Here is a 22,741-nt window from a genome sequence, read left to right on the forward strand (position 1 = left end):
TCAGGTATTATAAAAGACAACTATACATAATCATTTACATTTTCAGTTAGGAACCATGGATGTAAAATACATTGTTCATTGTCTTTCCACTGCAACTCTGTTAAGTCCTCACTCCATAACAGACAGGTGAGGACAAAAGCCATTATAGTAATAACAGCCTCATATTGCAGACATTTGTATAGTACTTAACACAGGTATTATAGTATATGTAGGGCTAGATGGCCTATTGGAAAAACTAAACCACCTCCCAAACCAATGTAAATCCGTAATTCCCCATAATCTTTTGGCATTCACAACATCTAAAACCCACTGCTGCTATTGGTTGAATTTTGCAAGTCAAGGAAAACCATTTACCCTCCTTAGTGATTCCACCCCCTCTAGACTCTCAAAGTCCTAAACAACAGATGAATCTGCATTGTGCAGATAGGAGAATTAATATGGTACTTGTACATTCTCAACAAAAACTTTTACATCTGTTCAGGAAAAAGAATCCAGACAGAATGGGCTTACTTTGCCACCCTGTCAGGTGGTTACAGATTTTTGGGGATTTGCTTACTGTCGGTAACCATCCACTACTGATCACTCCTACTGGTGACGCTTGGCCAAACCAGCCATTCACAAACTTTGAGAACTCCAGAAGGTAGGTGTAGGAATATAGGTAGGTCACAGGAATACAGCAGATATTGGTGTCTCACAGGAACAGAGCAGGATCTTTAGTAGTAGTGATATTTATTGCTCAGAAATAGCTCTTAAAAGATCTGTTACACACACCAGGGGGTATATTTACTAAACTGTGGGTTTGAAAAAGTGGTGATGTTGCTGTCACGTACTGGTTGCTAGCTGGTATTGCCGCAGCCGCGCGAGGAGTCGTGGAGTCTAACACAACCCCGGTATTCACTAGGGAGTTTGGGCTTCGCTGCAAGGGGGTGCGCAGGTCGAGGTTCTCCAAGACGGCCACCAGCGTCGGAACAGAGTGGAAGAAGTGTAGTCAATCAAACCGGGTCAGAACCAACGGGTAGCGAGGTACAAAAGGAGAATCCAAAGAATAGTCAGAGACAGGCCAAATATCAGGAAACCGGAGCTGAGGGCAAAGTACAAGGCGAAATTCAAATGGAAGGTCAGGGGGAACCTGGGTCAGAACAATGTCAGGAACAGATGCGGCAAATAGCTAGAGCAAGGTGAGACCGATACTCTGGCACCCTAATGCTGCCAGAGGCTTCCTTAAATCCCCTGTGTCTCCCCTTATAGGAGGCAACGGGACGCGTCGGGTACCACGGATGCGTGTGCGGCAACCCGGAAGTAAGGGAAGTGTCCCGTTGCTTAGCAACGGCAACGGGACACGGCAGTGATGGGCGACCTCCTCTCGCACCAGAGTCAGTGAGGAGGCGGCACCGGACAGTTGCCTATAGCAACCAATCAGATTTTAGTTATCATTTGTTTAATACATTCTACAAAATGACTGCTAGAATCTGATTGGTTGCTATAGGCAACATCTTCATTTTTTCAAACCCACAGTTTAGTAAATATACCCCCAAGCCTTAAAGGTAGTGCAGATGTTATACAATTTACATGAGGTAGTTCAGCCTTTAATATACAATATACAGTTTTACACAAACATGATATTTTGAGATGGGTCATGCAGGGTTGACAGCCCAACACCAATTTACAAACCTTCTCAAAAGGTATTTCGGCATGAGATTTTATAGGTTAATATGAAACAACCTAGAACATTTCAATTACGAATTAACACATTAACTGCAAAATAATATCATATTGTGTACAGAAGATATTGAAGAAAAACTGAAAGTTAATTCAGCAACATCATCATCAACATTTATTTATATAGCGCGAGCAAATTCCGTAGCTTAATTGATTTGATTGATTCATAATGACAGGTAAGTCCTTGTGGGCTGGTCCCTCAGACCACGTCTAGCGGAAAAATGTTTTACAGTATGTTCTCTGTACTATTTATTGTACTATACTAATGGCACAACGCACTTGTGTGTTTATATAATAATATATTTTAAAATGTATTCAATGTCTAGGGGAAGATTCAATTCAGCGTAATGTTTCCACATTACGCCGATATTCTGGCTGGAATTGTGGTAAAAATATAACATTTCTTATATGGCTACATACATTAGCATTAATGCATATTTTCAATTAAACAATTTTTTCCAATTTGCCATTTTTATAGCACTGGTATTAGGAAGCACTCTCGTGCTTATTTACAGAAAAGGGATTTACTAGTTAGACCTAAGAAACTTTGTTGGACTTTTGCCTTTGTAGCAATAGTTTATTTGGAGTAAAGTCAACACACACTATCTAACTGCTGTTGCCATTGAGAGAAGACATATTTTTAAAAATAAAAATGTGACTTTATGGTGGAAGTACAGGTTTATCTTTAATCACTCAAAAAAACACTGGTCACTGTCAGTGAAGAGGAACAAGAGGATCGGACAAAGGGGAGACTTGTAGGGGAGCAGATGTGTGACTTGAGGAGAGTGTTTACACCATTCTCCGCTAGTCACATATGGGATGGTGGGGGGGTTAAGCAGTGCTCTTGCGCAGAGGCCCACAAGATTCGTAAAAGACCCCAGAGGTTGGCTATGCCTCTTCCTTTTCATACAATAATAGGGGGTGATGCTCTTGTTCCCTATTGCCCAGGGAACTAAAATGGCGACATTACAGTTCTGGTTCCCACCATCTGCCTTCCTAAAATTATAACCTGTTTCTCAATAGAATGTGTTGGTAAAAGTGCATATAAAACAAGTATAAATGCATCACTAAAACGCTTTTTTCATGCATTTTTACCCATTTTCTCAGCGCATACGTGTGAACAAGTTCTCCCACTTTATTGTTGTCAGTAATCTGGGAGTTTTACACTCTACACTCTGCCTATCACAATGTATTATTTTTAATGCAGAAATATTATATCCCTATTATGAATAGTGAAATGACCACTATTTAGCTCCAAAACTGCTTATAAATTGTGCAATTAGAGCACATGACATTAACCTGTTGTGGACCTCCAATCTGGACATAACCAACCCCACTGGTGGGAACTTCTGCCCTGGATATTTGGTCAGTGTATTAAACGTGCAGAACATGGCACAGGGAACTAACATCAAAGTATTTAACAGCAGCAGCCTTTATGGGCCAGAGATTATATCTAATTATTCAGTGTAAAGTTCAAGACCTGTCCCCCTTCAGTAAGTGTAATACACTGCACAATATCTGGGTGCATTCCCCCCAGTCAGACACATGCTGACACTTGTAGTACCACAACAACTGGGAGGCAACAGGTTGACAGAGGCGCGCGCGCTGCACAACAACAAAGGGTCTCGCGCACAGGCGCGCTCCTTTGACACGTGCGCATGTTTACGTTCCTCTCGCGGACTTGACGTCACCACCGGCCTGACAGCTTTGTTGTCTGCATCGTCCTGAGCGGGAGGCCGCCGACATTCTCCATTACTTCCAGCGGCTACACGGGGACATTGTGTACTATGTGACCGCAGCAGTCACCTGACCCGGTGATGTCAGAAGGTCCTTCCGATGAAGGCGATCCAGCCATTATCCCGGTGAGCAGCGGATGATCGGGACTTGGTGCGCGACACCGGCGGAATCGCGACATGTCGTTCACCCTGGAGGAGACGCTGGAGTCGGACTGGGTGGCGGTGAGGCCCAACGTCTTCGACGAGAAAGAGCGACACAAGTTCGTGTTTATCGTGGCGTGGAACGAGGTGGAGGGCAAGTTCGCCATCACCTGTCACAACCGGACTGCGCAGCGGCAGCGCAGCGCGGACAAAGGAGCCAGCCCGGCCAGGCAGGAGCCGGAGGGCAGCCCGGCCAAGAAGAGGGACACGGCGGGGAGCCCGGCCAAGGAGACGGCCCGTGAGGAGCCGGAGGAAGACTGCAGCTGGGCCGGGCTCTTCTCCTTCCAGGACCTGCGGGCCGTGCACCAGCAGCTGTGCTCCGTCAGCGGGGAGCTGGAGCCCTGCCTGCCCTCCTTCCCCGAGGAGCCCTCCGGCATGTGGTCCGTGCTCTTCGGGCCCCCGGAGCTCAGCGAGGAGGAGGTGGAGGGTCTGTGCTGCCGGCTACAGCTGTACCTGGGGCATGGCCTGGACTCCTGCGGCTGGAAGATCCTCTCCCAGGTGCTGTTCACCGAGAGCGACGACCCCGAGGAGTACTACGAGAGCCTGAGCGAGCTGAGACACAAGGGCTACGAGGAGGTGCTGCAGAGGGCCCGGCGGAGGCTGCAGGAGGTATATTCTGTCTTACTGAGAGATGTGTATGGAAGTATCACTATGTGCAGTAATGTCTGTGATAACAGGGGTCATCTGCCCCCCAGGCTGGTCCCATAGTGGGCTACCTTGAGCTGGGTCACTGGGCTACCTGCTTTTCTTTAAAATGTTCCCGCTGAGCCGATTCTTGCCCTCTGGGCTAAAATTTGCCAGCCAGCCCCTGTGTGATGCAGAGCTGTAACTTATAATTCTAGTGCCTGGGGCGAGAAAGACAAATGCCACCCCTCCTAGCCCTCAATTTTAACCAAATGACCCAAAAATATTCCTAAATTGCGCCCCCCCCTTCAGCGCTGCGCCCTGGGCCTAGTGACACGGAGTTACAATAGTTTTGCATACACTCGCTTGTACAAAGACATGTTTATGTAGTGTCTCTCTACCCAGCACATCAATCCTCACCCCCCACCTGTGATCTACAGTTGGGATTTGTCTGTTTGGGGGTCATTGAGAAACACTTTTCTTTGTCTATACATACAAGCAGATTTTTTTTTTATGCCATAAATTACAGTATTGGCAGCTGTTATTTTGCATTGTAAGTTTCAGAGATCCAAAGTTCATCATGCAAACTAGTTGTTTACAAAGCAAGTTTGTGTTGAGCTATTGTAGAAGGCAACTGTAGCATTGTTTTGAATCCATTCTTAATTTAACAAACTATTATATATTAAAGATGTATAGCACTATGTTTTCTAGTTTTATTTTATTAATATTTCTTAATCATCAAATGTATAGCCTGTGTGACATTAGTAATGTTCTCATAACAGAGGAACCACTGTAACCAATTACAGCACGCTGAAATGAATGTGCTGGAATTGTTCTGTATTTGCATTTTTTTGGTTGACAGTTTGGCTTACGTCTTAATTCATATCAATGGCACATTGATCATGCTTAAACTTCCCTGCATTAATGAGGTGATCTCACAAACTAATCTTCTGTTTGACTATTCAATTCAGTTTTCTACATGTTGTGTTATTCAAGTGACTTTAATACATCATATTATATGACAATATATATTTTTAAAAACATTTTTAAGTACATACTAGAGTAATTTTAACACCTGTACTTTCCTGTAGGAGAATCAGTCAAGTTAGTCTTTAGTTACTGACTATAGCATACAACTTCCAAATAGCTCTGACTTGTTTACGTTCACAGACTTTGACACACAGCCAACAGACTGTTCTTCTGTTGGTACTCATTAGAAACATATACAATGAGATTTTGTAATTTTAAGAAGATAATTTTGTGAGATGAATAAACCTGCTGACATAATATTTGACTCAAGAGTTTAATGGGCATATTCCAGTAATCGGCAACCTGATATACTGCATGGGCTGCATGCCTGGCCCTCCATCCTTCAGAAGGGGAGCACATTACCCTTAATTTCAGTAATAAAATTACAGCTCCAAAACATCCTCAGCATCCTCACATTACTCCTCCAAAAATGCCCCCACATGCTCCTCCTTTACCCCAAAATTACACAACATGCACTTAGACGCCCACTTGCCTTAAGCTCCCCCACATGCTCTATAAATGCCCCTTTGTCTTCCACATGCCCGTCAGGCTACCCCTTTTCCCCCACATGCTATTCACACTACGTCACATGCCCCCTCTTGTTGGCTAATCGACTGAAAATACTTAACTTTCCAGTCGGATGCAGAATACGTTGTACTCCCTCCTCCCTTTATTGGCTGTGCTGCATGACCTCCTTACGTTGTGCAGAGGAGGTCACATAAAGTGAAAGATGGCTGCTCCCGTTCAGTCTTTTCTCTGCTTTAGGATATAAAGTAGACAATGAGTTAGAACCATGTCACACAGCTAGAGTATACAGGTGTCAGCTTGTCGGGCTGCCTATTCTGTTGGTAAATATAGTAATTAAATCAGTATTTATCCATGCAGTCATACAGGCCTCAATAAGTAGACTTATCCTTCAGTATCACCCTGTTAAAATTAGCGAGCCACTACTTGGTAAACAATTTACAATATCTACGATTTTGCAAATTTTTTTTGTTTGCAGGAGTTTCAATTTATATTCTTGTGCATTTTATTCTGTAGCAACAATAAGTTTACTTTTATTGTAGCAATAGAATAAGCTGTGACTCGTACTTTGTTTATTTTGTTCTTTTCCATGATTTGTCAGTTCTGTAGTTAAGTCGTCTGTTATGGAACTCAGTGTATATATACTGCAGGACAAGTGGAGACAGTAGGTTGCAGGAGATTGTTTAGTAGTGTGCAGTAGCCTAACAGCCTATATAGCACATTCTGGCCCTAAGTCATCAAGTAACGGAACATGCACATGCTCAAAAATTAAGTTTACGCCAGTGAATAAAGTGATCGTGTTCTTTACATACCCACATGCTTATTGCATGTGCAGCAAGTAATTAATTTAGTCTTTTAGATTATATAAAAACTTTTTGATTAAAGGGCCACCAAACACCTATATTTGTGTATTGTAGTAGCACTTGGCTGATCTTTATCTGCTCACTCTCTCATTTACATGGTACAAGTCTTCCTGTACAAATTGTTGTGGGTAGACAATGTTTCCTCAAATACAGCTACAGTTCTCTTTAGCTAAATCCTGGCTGCCACTTCTGGCAGCCTTCATTATGTCGAGCCTGTTATTATTTTCTCTTCCCTCTCCTTGCAGGGTCTGTCTCCTATTTGAACCCTGTGTTCAGCTACAGAATTAGACTAGTGTCATCTGGGTACTTTTGAAAGCCATATTTTTTTCCGCCCATACAGTGCGTTCCCACTGTCTCTGTACAGAGCCTTGCACGACAGAAAAGTATCACCTGGTGATATCACTCTGAGCCGGCCTCAGAACACACCATTGTTGAACTAGTTCTAACACAACTACATATTGTTTTTCAGTACAATGAATAATGACAAGCCACAGATGCTAATGGTAATGTGAGAGCATGCTAAAGATATACAATAACAGTTGCATGTCTACTATACCCTTCCTCTCTCTGTGGTTCTGGGTACTGGTTAGTTGGGCTATGGCAGTAAGGAAGTTACATTTACCGTTATTTCAGCTGTTGCTCTAGGGATCTTTTGAGAGTGTTAGTACTAGTATAAAAGTAGTTGGTGTATTATTTTGGGATTTCCTTACATTTCACAGTAGGCAGTAGCATTATCCTTTATGTATCATTGCAGCTTTGCAGTTATTGAGCATTCAGACGAGCACTGATTTTAAGCAGATATCTCTTATAAACTTACATATATTTTTTACATAGCAATGTTGTGGTTTAATGGATTATCTTAAATATTTATGAACTGTAGCAGCGTGTAAAGTGCTGACAATAAATCTGTGAAATAGACTGATTAGTGCCATGTGTAGATTAAAGTACATGTTGTGTTCAGACTGACAGAGCAAGTTTAAGAGCTCAGGGTAGAGAGTTTGCACACATGACATTTTCTGAGCATGTGATATTCTTGTTGGGGATTCTGGTACTTTTTCAGGGTGTTGTAGTGATACAAGAGGATAAAGAAAATATTTATCTGTGTGAGAGCATAGATGCAGGGTCTTTATACTGTGTTAGCGAAGAGAACAACTTTTTTTAGAGCTGATCTTGTCTCTTTAGGGATGAGCGCCTGATTATAAATTTGCCCACTGATTCATGTCTCTTGAGCCATCTTCTGTATAAACACACACACACACACACACACACACACACACACACGTGTTGCTATGCATGTTAACTGATATAGTTACAGGAAATGCAGCTATTGCACAGCATGCTAACAGCAGATTATACTTTACAATGTATTATATATCGGCAATGTGCCCAAGCACATAGCAAGAGTCTATGCATCCACTGCATTGGCCAGGAACCAACAGAACTGGGTATTAGCATTTAGAGCCTCCAGACACAGTGTTCTGTAACATTGTGCTATTACTGCAGACAGTGTTACACTGTTATACAGAAACAGCACTGAAGTCCTATATAAATGTGCAAGTTTGGCCCTGACTGCAGTCATTTAGATCCCTAAATGTTGGAACCAGTTTCAGTGGTTTTCTGTTTATGCAATAAAGAACGAGGTGTAACAGGGGTTGGAGAAGGGGGCAAAGCACAGTACTTTGGCTATGTTCTAGTTGCCATAGCATATTTCTTAGGTGCTATGCTTAGTGGGAGTGTCTATGTAATTCTAAAATGTATTTATGCCATATAAATGGGCAAACATAAGGATCTGAGCGACTTTGACAAGGACCAGATTGTGATGGCCAGACTACTGGGTTAGAGCATCTCCAAAATGGTAGGTCTTGTGGGGTGTTCCCTATATGCAGTGGTTAGTACCTACAAAAAGTGGTGCAAGTAAGGACAATCGTTGAACTGGCAACAAGGTAATGGGCACCCAAGACTCTTTGAAGCGCGTGAGAGCGAAGGCTAGCGGCTAGCCCGTCGGGTCCAGTCCCACAGAAGAGATACTGTAGCACAAATTTCTGAAAAGTTAATGCTGGCTATGATAAAAAGGTTTTCAGAACACACAGTGCATTGCAGCTAGCTGCGTAGACCTGTCAGAGTGCCCATGGTGACCCCTCTATTCACTGATGAAAATGCCTACAATGGACACATGAGTGCCAGAACTGGACCATGGAGCAGTGGAAGATAGTGGCCTAGTCTGATGAGTCATTGTTTATTTTACATCATGTGGACGGCTGGGTGCATGTGCGTTGTTTACCTGGGGAAGTGATGGCATCAGGCAGTGTGATTTAATGGGCAATGTTCTGCTGGGAAACCTTGGGTCCCGGTACTCTTGTGGATGTTTTTAACTTGACAGGTACCACCTACCTAAACATTGTTGAACACCAAGTACACCCCTTCATGGCAGCTGTATTCCCTGATGGCAGTGGCCTCTTTCAGCAGGATAATGCACCCTGTCACACTGCATTATTCAGGAATGGTTTGAGGAACATGACAAAGAGTTCAAGGTGTTGACTTGGCCTCCAAATTCCCCTGATCTCATTCCGATCCAGCATCTGTGGGATGTGCTGGAAAAACAAGTCCGAGTCATGGAGCCCCAACCTCGAAACTTAAAGGACATGAAGTATCTGCTGATAACATCTTGGTGCCAGATATCATAGGACACCATCAGAGGCCTCGACTGGTCAGAGCTGTTTTGGTGGCACGAGGGGTATATACGTAATATTAGGCAGGTGGTTTTAATGTTGTTGCTGATCTGTGTGTGTGTATGTATATATAATTATACACGCACAAATAACAGATACATTTTTCTTTTTTCATTACATGGGCACTCCCAGTAACCATAGCACCTAAGAAATATGCTATGGCAACTGAAACATGTCCACATTACTGTGCTTTGCCCCCCTTCTCCAACCCCTCGTTCTCTATTGTATAAACGGAGAACCATTGAAACTGCCTTTCAACCTTTAGGGATCTATATGACTGCAGTCAGGGCCAAACTTGCACATTTATATAGGACTGCAGTGCCTTTTCTGTATGAGTGTAACACTGTCTGCAGTAATAGCACAATGCTACAGAACACTGTGTCTGGTGGTTCTAAAACCAGTTTTGTTCCTGGCCAATTCAGCGAATGTATAGACTTTTGCTATGTGTTTTGGCACATTGCTGAAATAATATATTGTTAATCGGCACACATATACTTTTAGGTTTGCTCCATATTAAATGGTAGTTGTTGTTAAAGTTAGGTATAATCTGCTATGTTAGCATGCTGTGTAAAAGCTGCATTTCCCGTAACTATATCTGCTAATATGCATAGCAACACCTATGTACTTTTGTTTGTGTGTACAGGAGATGGCTCAAGAGACATGAATCAGTGGGCAGATTTATAAGCAGGCACCAAAGAAACAAGATCCGCTCTAGGAAAAGTTATTTTCTCCGCTAACACAGTGTAAAGGCCCTGCATCTATGCTCTCGCACAGATAAATATTTTCTTTATCCTCTTGTATCACTACAACACCCTGAAAAAGTACCAGATTCCCCAACAAGAATATCACATGCTCAGAAAATGTGTCCTGTGTGTAAACTCCCTACCCTGAGCTCTGCAACTTGCTCTGTCAGTCTGAACACAACATGTACTTTAAACTACATATGACACTAATCAGTCTATTTCCCAGATTTATTGTCGGCACTTGGCAGTACTTTCTTTGTCATCTGATGGGTAAAGGTTTGTCAGGTACTGGAATGTGGCTGTAATTCAGGCTCAAACCTAAACTGCAACCTGAACATAGCACATGATGGCTTCTTGATTTGTACCCTGAACCAATACAACAGTTTACTATAAATATAGAGCACATGCTACATCAAATTAGGTAACGTTTAAGAGCCCGCACTATACAATACAGTACTGTTTATGTACCAAGCATCGTTACATATGCACAAACTAGGATAAATACACAATATTACTTTATTAGGCAGGGGTGGAGAAATCCTGGTCACCATAACAACTAAAATGTGTCCTATCAACCGGTGCATGTACTCCCTGCCATACTTTCAGATTCTAGACCCTCACACTGGTAACGGGATGTCCATGGCACCCTCTCTCCAATGCATGAGCCTCAACCCTATGTCTATAAATGCACATTACAAGTACAGCGATTAGTAACATGGACAATTCAGAAAATACGCATTCTAAACTTGAAACAAGAATGGCTGGTTAAAGTAGATGTTACAAACTAGATATAAAGTTGAGGATATTTGGCAAACGTATACATTTCCTTATCCTGTTGCTGAATTGTGCTAGTTGCCAAGAGCAGAGATGAACATGTTTGTGCTTAGCGTTTCCATGGTCTGTCTATGTTACAAACTTGCTGGCTCCTAACTTTTTCAATAATATGTCCAGGCCTGCTTGACAAAAGTCTGAGCACCTAGTCACCCTTTAATTCCTGCAGTTTTACGTGTAACCCATTTTAAAATAGGGGGTAGAAAACCCTGTAGCGTATTTCAGCTCAGCCAGTTGCTGCTTGTGCATGTGGGAGAAGAACAGCATTAAAATCTATTATTTATCCCATTGGCAAAGGACAAAAAGGGTGTGGCCAGGGTGGACACTTTCTATGATCACCTCCCTATCATTACTTCATGCACGGTCTTTGGACTGATTTGCTGGTCAGTAGAGGTCTTGATGTAGCCCTCCTGACAGACATCTAAATAAGGATCCACAGGGACTTTCAGTTTATCAGTCTTAATTTTGAAGCATGTTTATACAAGTCTGAATGACACACACAATATTATATTAATCAATTTATTCATTTTTTTAGTATCATTTCCAGAAGCACCAATTTGTTATAAAAATGCATCTAAACAATTCAAATAGTGCAATCTTTGAGAACTACAATTGATTGCTATCATGATATACTTGATAAACCAGCTTATGTTTTCTAGTTAAATTCTCCTTTAACATATCTGGGAGATTTGATTCCATCTTAAACATCCACTTGGCACACATTTATATGATCTTGCATGTAGATGCACACTTGTTTATACACAAATAATAGGAGAGCCATGCTTGTGCACAAACATGTAAGGCAAGAGCAACCCGTCTGTTCTGTAAGTGTTATCTAAATAGCCTAAAACTTCATAGCAGGTAACGCCTGGGTCACATTTTTAGTTTGTGTGATTGGCTCCAGCTGTTCCTCACCCAGTTTTAAGCCTCCTACACAACTGTTTCTGTCTGAGTTAATGACTGTTTCAGCCTACATATGAAAATGATGATCATTGTCACCTGTTTGCTATGATTGGTTAAGCATACACCTGACTATAATCCTACAAAATCCCTGACTTTGTGCAAGTGTACCTAGAAGAATTGATGTTGTTTTGAAGGTAAAGGGTGGTCACACCAAATAGTCATTTGATTTAAATTTCTCTTCTGTTCATTCACTTTGCATGTTGTTAATTGATGACATTAAACTATTAACACTACTATTTTTGAAAGCATTCTTACTTTGCAGCGTTTTTTACTACACCTGCCTAAAACATTTGCACAGTATTGTATATTATGTACACACACACGTACATGGGGATACTTCAAGTAAAAGCTTCTCTCCAATAAGCAGTGAGAGAATACTGTATGTAGACACCTGTGACATACATCATGGTATAGAACTCTTACTGAGGGTAATGTATCGTTTTCTTTTTAAATGTATTACAAGTGTCTTATTTTATTGTAGCTGCTGGAAAAACACAAAGTGACTGAGAGCATGGTTGACCTACTGGAGCTGTATCAGATGGAGGATGAAGCTTACAGTGCTGTTGTAGAAGCCACTACTGAACTTTATCAATACTTGTTACAACCATTCCGGGATATGAGAGAGCTCGCTATGTTAAGGAGGCAACAGATCAAGGTATTGTTTAGTTCTTTATGTACAAAATCCCAAACACTATTCCAATGTAATGCGTTTATTTTGTTAGCATTTACAATAAATGATCTTTGAGTTTTAAATTTGCAGGGGGAAAACAAAAAACATAAACACACTACAAACAAGGAAATAGGAAAAATGGAGGGGGGGAGAGTTATTCGTAGGTAATCAAGTACATCAGAAAACTTCAATAAAGAGATATGGTTTGTGGCAAGAATACAATACATTATCACTATGAAGAGGAGCAAGGTGGAGGGGCTAAGTGCTCAGAGTAATAATCTCTCCATTCAAGCCATTTAATAAGAGGAGAAGAGGATGTAGAGTACGGGAACCCCGTGGCCTCATGACATTTTTCTCCTGCCCCAACTACTACAACCTCCTTCTATCTGGAAATCCTCATCTATATTCATTTTCATCAAATTCATCCTATATGTTTCTGCAAAACTAATTATCTTCCTCTCTCGCTGCTCCACATCTACTGCACTACGCTATAAATCCCCACACTAGCTCCCTATATCCTCAACACAAGCCCTACATACATCTCAAACATCATCTTGAAATACGCACCCTCATGGCCCTTTAGACCCATCTTTGTTTATTAGAGCCTACCCTAATCCCACCTATACTATTCATACTTCACAGCTTCTCTAGCCTCCGCTCTGCGCCACTCTCTTCCCTTGTCTTAGAAGTGCCTGTGGAGACATCTCCACAGATCTCCACTGATTGTGTCTACATGGTATGTGGTGCTGTAGAACACTGTGACTATAATAATATTATCATCAACCAGGTAATGGTCTTTTACATTCTGCAAGATTCTTTTTTTTCTTAGTCTCTTGCAATCTGCAACATGGATGCATTGTGCACTTTATTTAATTTAAATTAGATGAGTAATAAGTATTAATTGGGCATGTGAACCTGCATCTGTAATTACTGCTGTAAAATGATTAATTTATAATTGCTTTTGTGTAGGTTACTAATTTTGATTATGCACCTGACATGTAGTTGTTATGGTGCCGCCCTGCTTGCATGATGAGTCTTAAACATCCTCTTTAGAGTATGGCATTAAATTGGTAAAAATGCTAAAAGGGATAAACTTATAGAAAGCAGTAAATCATGTCTATATGTGATCTATAAAACATGCACTGTTAGGGGTCCTGAGGACTGGGTTTGAGAAGCACTGTTCTACCGTACAAATATGGAACAAGTAGAAGAAACCATTTATAGCTACATGTTTAATTTATTCCCTCCTCTAAGTAAACTTGTATGCAAACTTGGTACTTTGTGTACAATTTGTCAGCTGAGAAGCTGGTTTTTACTGTACTTTGTAGAATTTACAGACTATACTATGTGTAACTTTACTCAAATGTACTAGTGGGCACCTCAAGGTGTTGTACTGTGTACATTGTTTGACAGGTAAGAATGAATTTTGTCCCTGTATGGAGATGTTATATCTGATTTCCTAATGTATTTCCTGAGCAACAGTTAGAACCTAAGACACACACACAAGTGGTTTTGCAATGCTGAGATTTTCCAGACTTAATCACTGTTATGAAGCTTTTGTAATGATAAATAACAGTGAAGGCAGCAAGGCTTGGTTCTCTGCCACACGGGAAGCACTTCAGCTAAGACACACTGTGCAGTGGTTTTCTGGCTGGAGACGAGCAGCGTTCCACTAGTGTGACTCTAGTGTTTACAAGGAGAGTGTGCACCTAGCAGTCCGCACAGGGTCCCTGGGCATGTAATGAGACAGGCTATATAGTAATGCACTACGATACCCATTTACCATACACTACACATCTCCATGGATTGGGTGTCAGTCATGTCTACCATTAGTTGCCATCAGTTGTCTTAGAACCACATCTCACTTTACCTTTTTGTTTTCTTTTTTAATTTCTTTTTTATTTTTAATAAACTTGTCTAGCTCAAATCTTCTAGTTTATCATATTACATGTATATACAATACAAGAGCCAAACAATAAAATCGACAAGCCAGCAGGGAAATTGTAGTTTTGGGATATATTTTTGGAAACCGGGGTCATGAAATAGATTATTCTTTCTGTAGTGATCGTCATATATAGAAAAGTATTACATTCATGGAAATGTTCCTCGGCAACTTTGAGTGGGCGCTTTTATGTCCCACTTAATTTGCATTCATTCTTTACAGAGCAATGTGTGTAAATATTCTGATTTTGACCTGCTGATGCCACTTTATTTAGAAAATAAACGATTCTATTTTTTATTACAAAATCACTTTATAATGGCCCGCATACAAAGACCAAATCTCCCCCCAAAAAAAAGAAGAAATCTTCCAGAAATTGTGCCTATAAATGTTAGAAACTAGAGTTTAATTTGAGGTACGATTTAGGAGTTTACATTAAAGTTTCTAAAGAAAGAGAAAAAGAATCACAGAAAACTTTGGGTTTTTTGTTTTGTTTTTTTAAATTTGTATCAGGCATTCCTATGTAATGCTCATAAATGAAATTTAAATAATATTTACTTGACTATTGTGCAAAAATAAATCCCCATCGGTTCTGTAAGAGTAAAGTTAGCTTGAGTAGATCCAATGACACTACTTTTGATGATTAAAATATGCTTTAGGGCAGGCCTGTCCAACCTGCGGCCCTCCAGATGTTGTCAAACTACAAGTCCCAGCATGCCCTTCCAGCTATCAACAGGTTGTCTACTGGCAAAGCATGCTGGGGCTTGTAGTTTCACAACACCTGGAGGGGCCGCAGGTTGGACAGGCCTGCTTTAGGGTATCTCTACTACAGATTTCTTATTTATTGACCTTGAGGTGGTAACCGTAAGGGGGAATAATATATTTTGCTGAAGTGCCGCAGTGATGGCCATACATGAATCTCACGGGAAAATGAATCCGCTTCATATTAAATGATACAAAACTTGATATTTAGGATAAATGAATAAACAGTTGGGGTTGGCCCTTCTTGTTTACCACTGGTGGAAGAGGACACTCTTCACCACAATGTAAATAGAGCAGCTGGCACCCAGATGATGTCTCCTTACTGCAAACACTCCCTAGCACAATTGGGTATGGGGTCATTAGGTTCCACTCCAATACCTGCTTACCTTCTGTGGGATAATGCTAATGTAAGAATATATAACCAGTTTTTATGATTGTGACAATTCTTGGACTCTTTAATGATAAATAACAAAAAACAATTTAGTGTCATGGTAGTAAAACTATGAACAAGGGTATAGTCTACTCAGAAGTAAAACATTTACTGGAATATAGGATGGATTCAATGTTTAATGCTCACTGTGCTTTAAACAGTTTTGCAAAAACGTAATTTTAACATAAGCAAACCGTGTAATTTGAAATTGGGGGAAATCATGAATTGCTAACTGCAAACCAGCAGCTAGGGAGGATCAGCCTGGAAATGGGGTTGGAAAATGAATATTGGCAAATGTTGTCCTCTCCGTCATGAGGCTTCTAGTACAACTTAGTTTTGGAGAATCTTTTATAGGAAAACAGTTTGTTGATTCTGTAACTGCGATCTGTGAGGCTGATACAGCCTAAAATGATGAAACATGGTGAGGGGTGAAGTCTATGCAGCTCTGGCAGGAAAGAGTTAATAATTGCATAAATACAATACCGCAAACAGGACGCCAGAAGAAGATGAAATAAGAGGGCAGAGGTGAGGGTTGACATATACAGGTATTATATGTATTACTGTGGAATCTTAAGTAATGTGGATGTTTATGTTCTGTATGGAGTTCCCAATAAAATTGATTTTGTTTTTGTAGCCATGAGTAGCATCATGTTTTTGTTGTTTTCATATTGTAACCTCATTATATAAGAAATATGGGCCGTGCATGGATTGTCCCAGTTGTGTCAAGTAGTTATTGTCTTTGATGTCTTCTGTCTCGTTTCCTTTTGATTCAAGCCGACAACATGGGCAAGATTTTGAAACTGGCTTGTTGAATTAAAATTCTTGTACATCTTGGGGGATGATGCATAGAAAACAATCTTTTCAGTGTAGGTGTACAATTATCAGAAGGAACTAAAAAGACCCCAACATTCTACATATCCTGATTTTACACTTTCCTAGAATTTACAGATTTTTCTTTTTAATTTTTCCCCTCAATTGTTATTGCAGTTCAGTGGGCCAATGTTCCAGTATTTGACGCCTCATTTGTTTGTGCTCTTTCCATGTAAAACACAATCTGTAGACATTTTTTACTTGCTGGAGGAAAACTTTTAACTACACAGTCCAATGTGATCAATTGCAAATTGCTGTGTTTGTTTTTCCCTTTCTTTTACATGAAGTTTGGGTGTGTTTTCTCTCCTTTTACAATTCCCTGTATTTTACTATGAAACATTTTAAGTAGATGTTTGTATATGTAAAGCACAGCTAGACGGTGACACTTTCATCTGCAGGCCCTGTTTTGGTTAAAGGTGGTGACAATTGTGCAGGGGTGACACCATACTTTGCACGTAAAGGATCTGCTGTTCTTATTATTTTCTATATTAATACGCAATTATCTGCATATAATCACATTTGGTTGAGTTTGGGCTACAGGAACACTATATTTCCTTTATTCCATCTAGCATTAACGTGGTGGGAGGAGGGGGTCTTATGAGGTGGCACAATAAGGTGGACTAAGGTGACAACAAATATTAATCTGGACCTGTACATATGAGACATTTGCATACTGTGAGTGATTTTATGTTCTGAATTGTTCAGTAGTCATTAAACCATATTGTAAAGCGTATTTGGGTTTTGCAGGAACTGGTATACAACATGTGGGATCACAGTAATGGTGTTTTTAAAAGTGGCAGAAATATATTTGGGTGTCTGAGATCAATTTAAGAGAAAGTTGTAGATCAAAATGTTGCATGGAGAGCAGGAAAGATTTATATACTGGAAAGTGAACTTGTGGGTCATTTTGTGTAAATTCGGAATGTACTTTCTATAGGGCTTCATAATTCCACCAGTGCAGTATTTTTCCAACTTTCCTTTCATTTAAAGGGACAGTAGCATTACATTTGTATTTAGCTGGGCTGAGGCATTTAAAACAGTCTAACATCTGTATATAGATGCTGGGCTTTATTGAATTGCTGTGTCCATGTTAGCTGCACCTAGAGCCCAGTGATCGAGCTGGAGGAACCCATCATTCTTGTTGTTATCTGGTTAGAACCTGGAGGTCACACATTGTTTTTGTTTCATAAATACCCTCGAAAAATCCTATTCAAGAATGGGGAAAATGGGGAATTACATAATAAATAATGCAAATATAGCAGGATATTATAAATCACCAATTAGTCTTGGCTATAAATTAGGCCAAAGCCATAGAATAAATAAAGCAATTGCAGGTGACATACTCTGTTATATAACAGCTGGTGGGATTATTACCTGCCTGTTTGTATGGTCCTAGTAAGTGGCTAGAATGGCCATTGATCCTGTGACACCCAGCACCTTCTCAGCAAAGTGCAGATTGGTAGATCAGTGTTTTTTCTCTTTTTCATTATGTTCTGCAGAGGTTGAGGAGAAACGCAATGCAGGTTATTTTTTATACTTTTCAAAGGATAATTGTATGAATCATTTTCCTATTGTATGGGAAGAATGGGCAGAAGTGGTAAAAGGGTAAAATGTGCTTTTTGAGGATTCTGCTCAGTGTAATGTTTACCCAATTATTTCAAAGCCATTAATTGCACCAAACATATAATTGACTGGTTCTGTTGTTTTAATAGAGTTAACAAGTATGTGCATTTTACTCTAGATATGACTGAGGCAAAGCAGTTTTTTAACCAGGAATACCCTCATTGGTTTGATGGTTTTGCCAGCACTAAATTATTCTGTGTAATAGAATTTAATTAAGCTGCTTCTGTTATATCCACTTTGCATAAATCTATAATTGATTACCTAGCTCTCTCCTGCACTACCCTGGACTACCCTCTGCTGGTATGATGCCCTACTAATGTCACAGCAGTAATATTGCTGAAGTTTCCTGACCTTTTTAAAGACCATCACTTTAGTGGTCTGAAAAAGGTCCATGCTAACATGAATCTGGTGAGTGTATACTCAAAGAATAATATTATGTAATATATGTATGTATCAATATGCCATATTTTTACATCTCCACTTGTCTCTAGTTGATTTCTTTGCTATATATGTATAAAGCAGATGGTGAAAGAAAACAGCTGAACGATGGGGGCTGGCGACTGTAGGCAGATAAGAATGTAACACTGCTGCTAGAGGGACTAGACGGCTATGTGCATATTTTATCTGCTGTGGCACCAGATGACTGGAGGACGCTGAGCATGGTCACTTCTCAGCATCGTCCAATCAACCAGTCCTGGTGGCAGATAAGACATACAAACGTCTGCTGCATAAGCACTATGTTAAATGGGCAAAGAGAAACCGAGAGAGTCAATAAAACAATCATGGGGCAAGAATAATCTAATGAGGGATGGGTGGTTGTTATCCCATGATGACTGATAAACAGGATATATTTGAAACGTTTTATTACACTATGGGTTTCAATCCTGATTGGAGGTAAGTCGCTATAAGCAATCTCCCTAGGAATAGAAGACAATACAGTCATGGCCAAAAGTTTTAAGAGTGACACAAATATTATTTTTCGCAAAGTCTGCTGCCTCACTTTTTATAATTGCGATTTGCATATACTCCAGAATATCATGAAGTGATCAGATGAATTGCAATTCATTTCAAAGTTCCTCTTTGCCATGACAATGAACTTTATCCCAAAAAAACAATTTCCACTGCATTTCAGCCCTGCCGCAAAAGGACCAGCTGACATCAGGTCAATGATTCTCTCGTTAACACAGGTGAGAGTGTCGAGGAGGACAAGGCTGGAGATCACTTTGTCATGCTGATTGAGTTAGAATAACAGACTGGAAGCTTTAAAAGGAGGGTGGTGCTTGAAATTATGATTATCTGCAAGGAAACGTGCAGTCATCATTGCTTTGCACAAAAAGGGCTTCACAGGCAAGGATATTGCGGCTAGTAAGATTGCAGCTATATCAACCATTTATCGGATCATCAAAAATTTCAAGGAGAGAGGTTAAATAGTTGTGACGAAGACTTCAGGGCGCCCAAGAACATCTGGCAAGCGCCAGGACCATCTCCTAAAGTTGATTTAGCTGCAGGCTCAGGCACCACCAGTGCAGAGCTTGCTCAGGAATAGCAGCAGGCAGGTGTGAGTGCATCTGCACGCACAGTGAGGCGAAGACTTTTTGAGGATGGCCTGGTGTCAAGAAGGTCAGCAAAGAAGCCACTTCTCTCCAGGAAAAACATTGGGGACAGACTGATATTCTGCAAAAGGTACAGGGATTGGACTACTGAGCACTGGGGTAAAGCCATTTTCTCTGATAAATCCCCTTTCAGTTTGTTTGGGGCATCTGGAAGAACGCTTGTCCGGAGAAAGAAAGGTGAGCACTACCATCAGTCCTGTGTCATACCAACAGTAAGGCATCCTGAGACCATTCATGTGTGGAGTTGCTTCTCAGCCAAGGGAGTGGGCTCACTCCAAATTTTGCTTAAGAACACAGCCATGAATAAAGAATGGTATCAAAACATCCTCCAAGAGCAGCTTTTCCCAACCATCCAAGAACAGTTTGACGAACAATTACTTTACCAGCATGATGGAGCACCTTGCCATAAGGCAAAAGTGATAACTAAGTGGCTAGGGGATCAAAACATCAGAATTTTGGTTCCATGGCCAGAAAGCTCCCCAGACCTTAATCCCATTGAGAACTTGTGGTCCATCCTCAAGAGGCAGCTGGACAAACAAAAACCCACACATTCTGACAAACTCCAAGCATTGATTAGGTAAGAATTGGCGGCCATCAGTCAGTATGTGGCCCAAAAGTTGATTGACAGCATGCCAGGGCGAATTGCAGAGGTTTTCAAAAAGAAGGGTCAACACTGCAAATATTGACTCTTTGCATAAACTTAATGTAATTGTCCATAAAAGCCTTTGACACTTATGAAATGCTTGTAATTATACTTCAGTATACCATAGCAACATCTGACAAAAAGGTCTAAAAACACTGAAGCAGCAAACTTTGTGAAAACCAATACTTGTCATTCTCAAAAAGATTGACCATAAATGTATATCGCGATTGATGATGTGTAAGCTTTCTGTTATGGGTAAAGGTTTTTTGTGTTTAGCTGTAGGACATGAAAGTATAATTTAAACTTTCGCTCAGTGGTGGCTATATAAGGTAGAACACTTAGAAGTGTGTCAGTATGTACATAGCATGTATGTTAATGTGCGCTATTCTGTGTGTAATATATAAGCACAGTGTGTGCTACCAGTGTATATGACCAGATTTATTTCCCTACTACTCTTCCTCCCTTCCTCCCTCTAAAATTTGGGTTAGTCTGTTGTTCATGGGTTTATGGTTCATATCTGTGTAATAATAATACAGATACATGAGCAAAATATAGGCTACAACTGGCAAGTTAAGAAGCAATAAACCCCATGAACATTAACTTGTGTATCCATAACATTTGTTTACATTTATCTCTGATTTGCAACAATTTACTGTAGCCTAATATGTCAGTATATGTGATTAACACTGATAATTCAATGGAGATCAATAGGATCATTATCGGGTACGTTGGTCAATGCAGAAAACCGATATCGTCTTGGTCTCATGCAGTTTGGCCACTTTTTGAAGGCCAAACTGCATGAGACCATTTATATTATAGTGTTTCAGTTGTACCATTCTTTAGGGCATATTCAATTCCGATCCGATCCACGGTAACGCGGAAAATGCGCACTACTGCCGGTAAAACGGTATCGCAATAATGCGGATTTTCGTACGCAGCTGCGAACGAAAATCCACTTTATTGCGGTACCGCGAATTACGTTCGCGGCCCTTCCGGCGCGATCCCGTGAATCGGGATCAGAATTGAATATGCCCCTTTATGTCTAACTGCTCAATATACATTCATGGTTAGGACAGTTTAATTATTTTACGGCCTGCATGGCATAGCTTTGTGAAAAACAGGTTTTGTACATGTTTTATAGCTGCATTTGCTGACATGTACATGTTACCCATTGTTCTCAGAGCTCAGCTATTTGTTTCTACCACATCAAATGCGTAATTAATAACACTGTAATTTTCTGCATAGCTTGTTCCTGCACTCTGACCTGTCATTTCATGGATTGTTTTTATGTTGTTGTTCTCTGCACTATAGGCGGGCGGCTTTAAACAGGTGATTTTATTACCTTATTCTAAATTCAGCTTTTCATTTTATGATGTCTGGTGTAAACATTCCTGATCTTCATTTTATTATCCTGGAATAGTTTTGCAAGTTTTTTTTTTTTTTTTTTTTTTTTAGTTTTTGTAATTAAGAATAAGCCTATTCATGATTATGCAAATGAGAATGTCATGGTTAGATTAGATTTGCAAACGTTTTGTTCATGTAAACACAGCTGCTAACATCCATTGAGCTGGTTGAGCAGTGCTGTGCTACTGGCTAAGATCTTTGTAGCCATTTCAAATCATTGGGAAATGTGCATTATTTGATTTATGAAGCGCTGACGAATTGCGCAATGCTGTACATTGAGAGGGTCATGACCCAAAAAAATCGCATGCAATGACTGTAAGCTTATTTGGGCAGGGCCATCTTTACCTTTTAAGAGGTGTGGGAAACACTTGATACATAGAGCAGAATAACAATTCTAGTTACTAGTAGGGAAAGAACGCTACTTCCTAACAGCCCCATGTAATCCGCCTCTGATAACAACGCATTCATTGGCGCCTTGTATTTTTGTGCCGTTAACAGTAGTTTGGTATTGTTGGAATGAAATGAGACAGCAGAGATACGGGACATGAATCAGTCTCTGGAGAAATTCTAAAACGGGAAGCTTCTGGCAACCAATGTTCACCATTTATTTAATCCTCTAATACCGTCTTAATCTCCCTAGGTTACCCTATTACCACCCTCTACACAGCTAACACAAGACAGCAACCCTCTGACTAACATAGTTGTGTGACTGAGCACACAGCCCACTAAGTACCTTGTAACCTTTGCATTCTAGCTGGATAAATATTCAATATGATGTAGCACGTGTCCTTGTGTATCAAACCATTGTTCCATAGATTGTAAGC

General features: G+C 40.5%; 1 protein-coding gene across 1 annotated transcript in view; it reads left to right on the forward strand.

Annotated features, from left to right (window-relative positions):
• The first annotated feature begins 3,385 nt into the window (after positions 1 to 3,385).
• JMY (junction mediating and regulatory protein, p53 cofactor) overlaps positions 3,386 to 22,741 on the forward strand; it is a 48,146-nt gene continuing 28,790 nt past the window's right edge. The window contains exons 1-2 of the mRNA XM_075182320.1: positions 3,386 to 4,265; positions 12,445 to 12,618. Of these exons, the coding sequence (XP_075038421.1) occupies positions 3,633 to 4,265; positions 12,445 to 12,618 (807 nt within the window). The 5' untranslated portion in view covers positions 3,386 to 3,632. The remainder of the gene's footprint in view (positions 4,266 to 12,444; positions 12,619 to 22,741) is intronic.

Source organism: Mixophyes fleayi, chromosome 1, assembly GCF_038048845.1.
Source record: "Mixophyes fleayi isolate aMixFle1 chromosome 1, aMixFle1.hap1, whole genome shotgun sequence".
Lineage (NCBI taxonomy): Eukaryota > Metazoa > Chordata > Amphibia > Anura > Limnodynastidae > Mixophyes > Mixophyes fleayi.